Genomic DNA, 9,498 nt, shown 5'->3' on the forward strand with positions numbered 1-9,498 from the left:
TGAGATCCCACATCGGTTGGAGAGGAGAACGAAACATTCTTTATAAGGGTGTGGAAACCTCTTCTTAGTAGACGCGTTTTAAGAACCTTGAGGGGTAGCCCAAAAGGAAAAGTCCAAAGAGGATAATATTTGCTAGCGGTGGGCTTGGACTGTTACAAATGGTATTAGAGCCAGACACTGAGTGGTGTGCTAGCTAGGACGTTGGGCCCCAAAGGGGGTGGATTGTGAGATCTCACATCGGTTGGAGAGGAGAACGAAACATTATTTTAGAAGGGTTTGGAAATCTTTCCTTAGCAGACGTGGTTTAAAAACCTTAAGCGGAAGCCTAAAAGGGAAAGTCCAAAGAGGACAACATCTGCTAGCGATGAGCTTGGACTATTATAAATGGTATCAGAGCCAGACTTCGAGGTGTGTGCCAAGGAGGAAGCTGAGCCCAGAAAGGGGGTGGACACCAGTCGGTGTGCCAACGAGGACGTAAGCCCGGAAGAAGAGTGGACATCGGGCTGTGTGCCAGCAAGGACGCTGGGCTTCGAAGGGGGGTGGATTGTGAGATCCCACATCGGTGGAGAGGAGAACAAAACATTTCTTGTAAGGATGTGAGACACATTTTAAAAACCTTGAGGGAAAGCCCAAAAGGGAAAGTTCGAAGAAGATAATATATGCTAGTGGTGGGCTTGGAGGGTTACAAATGATATAAGAGCCAGATATCGGGTGGTGTGTTAGCGAGGACGCTGAGCCTTGAAGCAGGGTGGACATCGGGCCAGTTAGGACGCTAAGCTCCAAAAGGGGTGGATACGGAGTAGTGTCCCAGCGAGGACGTTGCGTCCCGAAAGGGGGTGGACACTGAGCGATGTGCCAGTGAGGACGTTGGGCCCCGAAAGGGAGTGGACACCAAACAGTGTGCCGGCAAGGACGCTCGGCCCCAAAGAGGAGTGGATTGATTGGAGAAAGGAACCAGTGCTAACTAGGATGCTGGGCCTCAAAGTGGGTGGGATAGGTTGAACGTATAAAATTTGTTAAAAGAGCTTGAGTGTCATTTGCTAAAACCAATCGACAAGTGCTTATGTTTATTAGTTGTACATGAAAATATCAACACTACCACTGTTTTATACTCTCAAATCCTTGCAATGACTGTCCCCAATATCATCAGCAACAAGTGGATGCTTTTTTCACTCATTGTTCCCATCTGAATGATGAACAAGAGTGGCTCTTATCGTCTTGAGCTTTACAAACACATCTTTCATGCTAATACGTTTTTCAGGCGAATTAGCAGTGCAACAGAGTCCAACACCCATGACATCAACCAGACAATCATACTGTTTTCTTGGGTTAATCTCTTGTTCTTCATAGTATAAGTTGAATCGTGATTCTAACAGCGCAGCGTCCACTATTTCATCCACGTTCTTTGGATAACCCAACTCAACCCATTTCATCAAGTTCAGCTCTCCTGAAAACCTTTCGTCAGTTGGACGTTTCCCTGTAAAAAGCTCCACCAATGTCACCCCAAAACTGTACACATCTCCAGCTCTTGTAGGCTTTCTTCCCACTCCATACTCTGCAAAACCAGAAAGCTTACTTAGTTTCGAAAACCCTTTAAAGGATGAGTTTTCTTTTTGAATAAAACACAAAACTTTAACGTTCACAAACCTGGAGGAACATAGCCAATGGAGCCCTTTAAGACACGACTCGAAGTAATGGAAGCAGATTGGTTGGTTTCGCCTTCCATCAGAAAACGAGCTAACCCGAAATCCCCAACTTTTGCAGTCATGTCTTCCGACAGAATAATGTTGCTGGGCTTTAAATCGCAGTGGACAATCGGAACGTCGTAGCCATTGTGGAGGTAATCCAACGCAGAAGCAACGTCAATGGCAATGTTCAACCTCTCCACTAAGTTTAGCCCACTTCCATCTTCATGAAGTTTATGCTTATGAATCCATGAATCCAAGCTTCCATTGCTTAAAAACTCATAAACCAAAGCAAGAAACTCCTGCTGCTTCAAGTCAATGCTGGAGCATGATGTGATTAGTTTAACAAGATTTCGGTGTCTCACATGTCTTAGAGCCTCACACTCAGCAAGAAAGCTCCTCACAGAACCAGCTCTCTCTGTGTTAAACACCTTGACTGCAATACCAATCCCCTGTTCCAAACAGCCTCTGTAGACTGTCCCAAAGCTTCCTTTCCCAATCATATTTTCGGGGCTGAAATTATCCGTTGCCAAACAAAGCTCACGATGGGAGATCATTTCAGGCTTCCCCTTTACCCATTCACTTGATAATGACAATGGAACCTTTGATTTTCTTCTCATGAAGTAAACCAAAGTTCCAAATACAAGAAGTATTGCCAACAATGCTGATAAAACAGAGACGACAACAATTTTAATTACCTTCCCTTTTGTCCCTGTCGCTGCACATGAGAAATATCCATCACAAAGCTTTGGATTGCCTTGCAAATAAAGGTTGGTGATATTTCTAAACTCCATTGGAACAACTCCCTCGAGATCATTAAAAGAAAGGTTAAGAGTTCGAAGAGCATTCAACTGTTGAAGCTCATCAGGAATGGGGCCTGACAGATGGTTGGAGGAGAGATCCAGAAGCTGGAGGCCTCTAAGATCAACAAACGTTTTTGGAATAGGACCTGAGAGTTTATTGCTCGCCATTATCNAGAGTTTATTCCTCGCCATTATAAATACCTCCAAGCTTTTGCAGCCACTAATTGAAGAAGGAATGTTACCAGAGATATGGTTGTTTGAGATATCAATGGCAACAACATTTTGTAGAGACCCAATTTCTTGAGGGAGAGACCCACTGAGAAGGTTATTGGATAGATTTAGAATCTTGCTTAAAGCAGGCAGAGTGAGTGTCTCTCTCGGTATACTTCCATTGAGCTTATTTTTGGACAAATCCAAGTAGAGCAGATTCTTAAAGTTCCCAAAAGAGGTGGGTATGTTACCAACCAAATCGTTTCCTGATAAATCAATTTGATTCAACATTCGAAGATCACCCAAAGAACTTGGAATACTACCAGACAATCGATTCCTTGCCATAAGAAGCATTTGAAGCTTATCCAATTTGCCAATTTGAGCTGGGATTTCACCTGATAACGAGTTATCACTCAAATTTAGAAGAGACAAGCCGTGGAGATTAGAGATTGTTGTGGGTATCTTCCCATAAAAACGATTCTCTCCCATATACAGCTTAGAAAGTTCCTGGGAGAGATTCCCAATGGAATCCGGAATTACACCTTCAAAGTTGTTCCCATCGAGAGCTAGAAAGGCTAGGCGAGAGCTGTTTGTCAAGGAAGTGATGAAATTGAGGCCCCCATTTGCATCAGAACCCACAAGCTTGTTGTATCCGATGTTGTACATTGAGAGATGGTTAAGTTTCTCGAGACCTGGTGGGACTGTCCCTTCAAGAAAATTATGTGCGAACCGTATGACTTGTATTCTTGTAATGTTATGCAACGACTCAGGGATTGTTCCTGTAAATTTATTGAAGCAAAAGTTGAATACTAAAAGATTGGGGAGCTTTTCTCCAATATCCTTGGGGAACGTTCCCCAGAGGTGGTTGGAGGCCAAGGCCAGAGTAACCAAGGAAGACATATTGTATATGCCGGGAGGAACAGTCCCAGAAAGGTTGTTAATGGTGATAATCAGGTCCTTCAAGTTTGGAAGGTTGGATAATTGGGTGGGAATGGGTCCGCTGATTGAATTTGTTCCTAAATTTATGGTAACAAGCGATGAAAGATTACCAAAAGATGGTGGGATTTCACCGTAGAGTTGGTTCTGTGCCAAAACAAGAACTTGTAGCTTGGTCAAGCGGCTGAGCTCGTCCGGGAGTCTCCCATTGATCTTGTTGGACATCAAGTCAAGGGTCTCGAGATCAGCCATTGTAGTGATGTTGGAAGGTAATGGGCCTTGTAAATTGTTGAAACTCATATTCAAAACTCTCAAGCGAAAAAGCTTGTTGATTTGATGTGGGATTTGCCCTGTTAGTTGATTGCTCTGGAGTTGAAGTGAGCGAAGGAAGGAGAGGTTCCCAACGTGAGGATCGATGGCGCCAGAGAGTTGAAAGCCGGCGAGATTCAGGGCAACCACTCGGCTTCCATTTGTGTCGCAGGTAACGCCGACCCAGTTGCAGGGAGATGAAGTTTGGTTACTCCAAGAAAACAGGGGATTTGAAGGCGGAATGGTTTGAAATGCTGACTTGATTGCAAGCAAAGCCTGTTTGTCTGTGTCGAGATTCAGGGTGGCCGAGCTAACACCAGGAAGTGCGAGATATTTGAGAAGAACAATGGCAGAAAGAATGGCGAAGTGGAAGTGGGTGGCCATGTCTGAATGTGGAATTGAATGGCAGAGGAGAATGACTTTATAGAGCAGCCTGTTGAAGAATATGATTCAATGGAGAAAGCACAACGGTCAGAATGCTCAGCATGAGAGTTGAATATAAAGCTCAGTTGGTTGGTGGATGCCTAAGACCAAGTCCAAAGTTAAAGTCGGTCACGAGTTCTCGTATAATATAAACTTTAACGAAGATATGAAGAAAATATTGTTCAAATTGTCACAACATATTTCAATTCAAGTCAAGTTAAACAAAAATCAAGTATGACTACAAATTCTTGGCGAAGAATTTAAGGTTATGGTCATAAAATATGAAATTTAGAATTTTTGAAATGGTTTGCGAAAAAGTTGAGCAGTTTCCAATTTGAGAGTATATAAAATCATGTATGTTATATTTATTGCTTAGATTAGTGACTAATAACCATTTATGTTATCCTTATTGCAATTATACATGATTTAGATTGCATGTTTAGAATCATTTAAGCTTTATCTGATCAATCTAACTTGTGAAGTGATTCAAACATCAAATAAGTGTTTTTGGCATTTTGGAATGTGATCTCAAACTCACCCTACAACATACTTAATTTGACTTGAAGTGATAAAAGGAAGACTTGACTAAATAGTTGTTGACTTAAAGATATCATTTAAAAAAGGAAGACTTAACTAGACTTAAAGATATCATTTAAAATCGGAGTCCTTGAATTATGAGGCGGATATATATATATATATATATATATAAGAGATCCCATATTAGTTGAAGAGGAGAACGAATTATTTTTTGCAAAGGTGTAGAAACCTCTATCTATCAGATACATTTTAAAACCTTGAGGAGAAGTCAACTAGCGAAAGTCTAAAGATGACAATATCGACTAGCGATAGATTTAGACTGTTATTGTAACGACCCGGGAAAGAAAAAGAAAGAAAAAAAAAGAAAAAGAAAACGATAAAAAAAAAACTTAGTCGCCGAAAAACTCGTGAGTTTTCCGACGACCGCCGAGTTTCGCGGACCCCACACGAAACGACAGCCACACCACGCCCAGCCTTCAACCCACGACTCCCAGCACCTGTCAGAATACTTGCAAATGGAGAAAAGAAAGAAAATACGAGAGGGAGATTTCGGATAAATGTCGNATCTAACTTGTGAAGTGATTCAAACATCAAATAAGTGTTTTTGGCATTTTGGAATGTGATCTCAAACTCACCCTACAACATACTTAATTTGACTTGAAGTGATAAAAGGAAGACTTGACTAAATAGTTGTTGACTTAAAGATATCATTTAAAAAAGGAAGACTTAACTAGACTTAAAGATATCATTTAAAATCGGAGTCCTTGAATTATGAGGCGGATATATATATATATATATATATATATAAGAGATACCATATTAGTTGAAGAGGAGAACGAATTATTTTTTGCAAAGGTGTAGAAACCTCTATCTATCAGATACATTTTAAAACCTTGAGGAGAAGTCAACTAGCGAAAGTCTAAAGATGACAATATCGACTAGCGATAGATTTAGACTGTTATTGTAACGACCCGGGAAAGAAAAAGAAAGAAAAAAAAAGAAAAAGAAAACGATAAAAAAAAAACTTAGTCGCCGAAAAACTCGTGAGTTTTCCGACGACCGCCGAGTTTCGCGGACCCCACACGAAACGACAGCCACACCACGCCCAGCCTTCAACCCACGACTCCCAGCACCTGTCAGAATACTTGCAAATGGAGAAAAGAAAGAAAATACGAGAGGGAGATTTCGGATAAATGTCGGCGAGTTTCCAGTTTCTCCGACAAGCCCCCAAACCACCCGAAAACTGACACCAAACGATCAGTTACCACCACGAGAAGAATCCCTAACGAAAGCACAATAACTCAAGGTGCGTTTTGTGCTTTTTTTTCTTAAGTGCCGTCGTCGGTAACCAAGGTTAGAAAATTGGGTTTTTCTAATCGTTTTTAGATCTGTTGTTTTAGGAACTTTTACGACGCAAAACTCCCAGAAAAGAAAGAAGGACGACAAATAAAGAGGAAAAGGAAGTAAGAGGATCGAAATCGGCAACGGAAATGCCGCGGGAAGGAGAGAGAAAACTTGCCGAAAAATCGGCCGAAGTCGGGTAAGGAAGGCGAGATCCACGGATCCGGGTCAACCCGAACCCAAAACCCGAGAGAGCCAGCCCATTCTTTCCCTCGGCCTCTGCCTTCGGCCCAGTTCAACTACAGCGGCTCAAACCTCAAACCAGCTCAGAAGCTACGGTTCAGTTAAACCAACCCGAGACCAGACCCACGGTCCAATCGAGCTGGCCTGCAACCCAAACACTTGCAGCCCAGCCTAGTAAGCCGAGATCCAACGATTAGTCTTGGCCCAGTAGCCTTCCGCAGCCTGCGACCTGGACCACGACCCGAACCAGACTGCGACCCGTGCTTCGACTCGACGCTACCGCACAACGTGGCTCGCTCTGCTGCTGCCACGTGTCACACAATGGCGCAAGCGGTCCCTCGACTCCGCTCGGCGCAAACGACTCGGGCTCCCTCCAGTGACGCTCCAGCGGCTGTTCGGCTCGGCTCACCTGTTTACAGCCCGATTTCCACTGTTTCAACCCTTTCGAATATGTTTTCGACCCCGATTAAGGTATTCGAGGCCGTTTTAGAGCCGTACTTCACATTTATTGATTTATAGGTAAATTAATTGTGAAATACTATCGGAAAGTGGTGAACGGTGTGATAGGAAACAAACCCCGGCAACGTAGAAAGCAACTCTCATGGAACGGGAGCTTACGTTTAGCTATTTAGGGAGTACTTCAGCCAAGGTCAACCAAGTAAGCGAAATCCAGTAAAGTATTGTACGACAAAACAAAGACTAATTAGATGACTTTGATCAATATACGGATCCTATTGTATCTGTATATGATACACAAAAGTAAGAGTTCCTTTCTTGATTTGTTCTACAGAAATAGAACCTCTCCATTTTTATTCATAATAGGAAGTTCCTACGACATGGTAGATCGGTGACCTTTGAAAAAGGGGAAGAAGTCGTTTCTCTATTTATTTGATTTAATAATTATGTCAAAAATCAAATAAATAGAGAAAAGCCGGCTATCGGAATCGAACCGATGACCATCGCATTACAAATGCGATGCTCTAACCTCTGAGCTAAGCGGGCTCACATAACGGAAATGTTACATGCATAGTAATTTACTAAATTACTGGGATCTTAGCTATTCCCAATTAATATGAATATAGAATCTAATTCAATTTCAAATAAATATTGAATATTGGAATTGTTCTATTATAGAATATAATAATTAATATAATTATTAATAGAATAGAGCGATAGAAAATTTTGATCTATTTATCAAATGGGGTGTGTATCAATAATTAATGTGTTAATCTCAATTAGATTGTCAATTTTTATTTTTGAATTCAAATGACATTGGAAATTCTTATTATTTTTCTTATTTTTGGTTATTTTGATTTTAGGTTTTTTAGTTCTTTACTCTTTTCTTTATTTTTTTTTTTTACTATGCTATTTGAATGTCTATCTATTTAAATGAAATGGAAATATTACAATATTTCATTACATAATTTTGATTTTCTCTTTTTATATAGTGATATTGAAATTTCTTATATTTATTTTTATATTATATATATATATATTATATAATGGGTTATGGAATAATTGGTTAATGGCTATTCTATTAATATAATATTAATTATAATTCTATAATTAAATAATTTATCGAATAATCAAGTTATTTTTAGTTATGTTATAGAGGATCTGCCCTAAGGGTAAGAATAAATAAAGAAAAATGAAAAGNCATGAGGCGCATGACACTATGGGGTTCCGCTGACCTCCGGACGTCGCTACAGATTAGCTTGACTAGAGGGTCCAAGGGGTGTGCGAGCGCCCTGGGGATTCACACTCGCACGTGTGAGTCGTGTGTAGGGAAGTACTACACATTCAATTTGTCCGAGACTGGAGGCCACCCCTAAGATGATCAGAGATAGGTCCCTAATTCATGATTGCATATGTTTGCATTAGCATGGCCCCTATAGTGGGGTCACTTCGAAATACTCAGGCCGTGTGCCATATTGTTTTTCAGGTAAAGGCAAGGCTCCCATGTACGGTTGACGGTGGCATCGTGATCAGAGACTGTGGCGCGTGCATAGGATAGTTGCATATCTAAAATTCCTAGTCTTGGTTAGAATAGGACGTTTGCATTTCATTCATTTAAATTATTTAATTTGTAATTATTTTTATCTTTTTGAACTCCAGCATGATGTTTGAAACACGTAAGACTGACAGTGTTTTTTAATGTTTGAACGTATTTTGAAGCTTTAAATTTTTTCACTAATAAAGATGAGCAGTTTTAGATTTATATTCTGCGTGAGTGGCGACTCTAGATATATGGAAATTTAGGGTCATTACAGTTACAATATATTTAATTGCTGAACTATGTTTAAATTAATTCCATCTCGTAATTTTTGAAATAATAATTTGTGATCGTATCTTATAATATGATTTATGAGGTCAGTAATCATAATATGAGTGGTCATTTAGTTAGCTTACTTGACCATGTAAATATTTATTATATGATATATTTGGTGACTAGATTTATTCAATAAAACTAATAAAGACTTTCAATAAAGTCATCTTTAATTAATAAATAAATAAATAAATAAATAAATAAACCTTTCTTCCACTGANCCACTGGTTTCTTTAAGAGACCTCGTACTAATAAAGATAATGTATCTTACTTATAAATTCATGATCTTCCTCTTAATTAATCCACGTGGAGTTCCAAGAAATACACCATAGAGTTTTCCTTGATATCTTCTCTCGAGCTCTCAACAACCTCTCTCCTTCAAGCCTTGACTTCTTCTTTGGAGCTCTCGAACAAAATATACCCTTTACTCGACACTTGTAAGCTTCTCCTGATGCCTCTTTCTCTTACGCTCTTGAGCAAATTACACACTTTGTTCAATACTTGAGTCATTATGACTACACTTTTGTAGCTCACAATTTCTTTGTTCGACATAACTAAGTTAAGATAAAGACATGACTTTAATACCATGTTAGAAACAACGGACCTCCACGAGGGTATGATACTATCTACTTTGAGCATAAGCTATCTTGACTCTACTTTTAGTTTCTAAAAAATGTTTCATACC

General features: G+C 40.0%; 1 protein-coding gene and 1 non-coding gene across 2 annotated transcripts; both read right to left on the reverse strand.

The window, feature by feature from the left end:
• Nucleotides 1-677: 677 nt before the first annotated feature.
• On the reverse strand, nucleotides 678-4,683 carry LOC111798615 (probable LRR receptor-like serine/threonine-protein kinase At3g47570). The gene is made up of 2 exons (XM_023681861.1): nucleotides 1,648-4,683; nucleotides 678-1,555 (listed from the first exon to the last, which is right to left on the reverse strand). Exons 1-2 carry the CDS (start codon nucleotides 4,325-4,327, stop codon nucleotides 1,170-1,172), a joined length of 3,066 nt encoding a protein of 1,021 aa, XP_023537629.1. The 5' UTR covers nucleotides 4,328-4,683; the 3' UTR covers nucleotides 678-1,169.
• Nucleotides 4,684-7,416: 2,733 nt separating this feature from the next.
• On the reverse strand, nucleotides 7,417-7,489 carry TRNAT-UGU. Its single transcript has one exon. It is a non-coding gene; the product is annotated as a tRNA-Thr (tRNA).
• Between the last annotated feature and the right edge of the window lie 2,009 nt (nucleotides 7,490-9,498).

The sequence above is a fragment of the Cucurbita pepo genome, chromosome LG07 (assembly GCF_002806865.2).
Source record: "Cucurbita pepo subsp. pepo cultivar mu-cu-16 chromosome LG07, ASM280686v2, whole genome shotgun sequence".
NCBI lineage: Eukaryota > Viridiplantae > Streptophyta > Magnoliopsida > Cucurbitales > Cucurbitaceae > Cucurbita > Cucurbita pepo.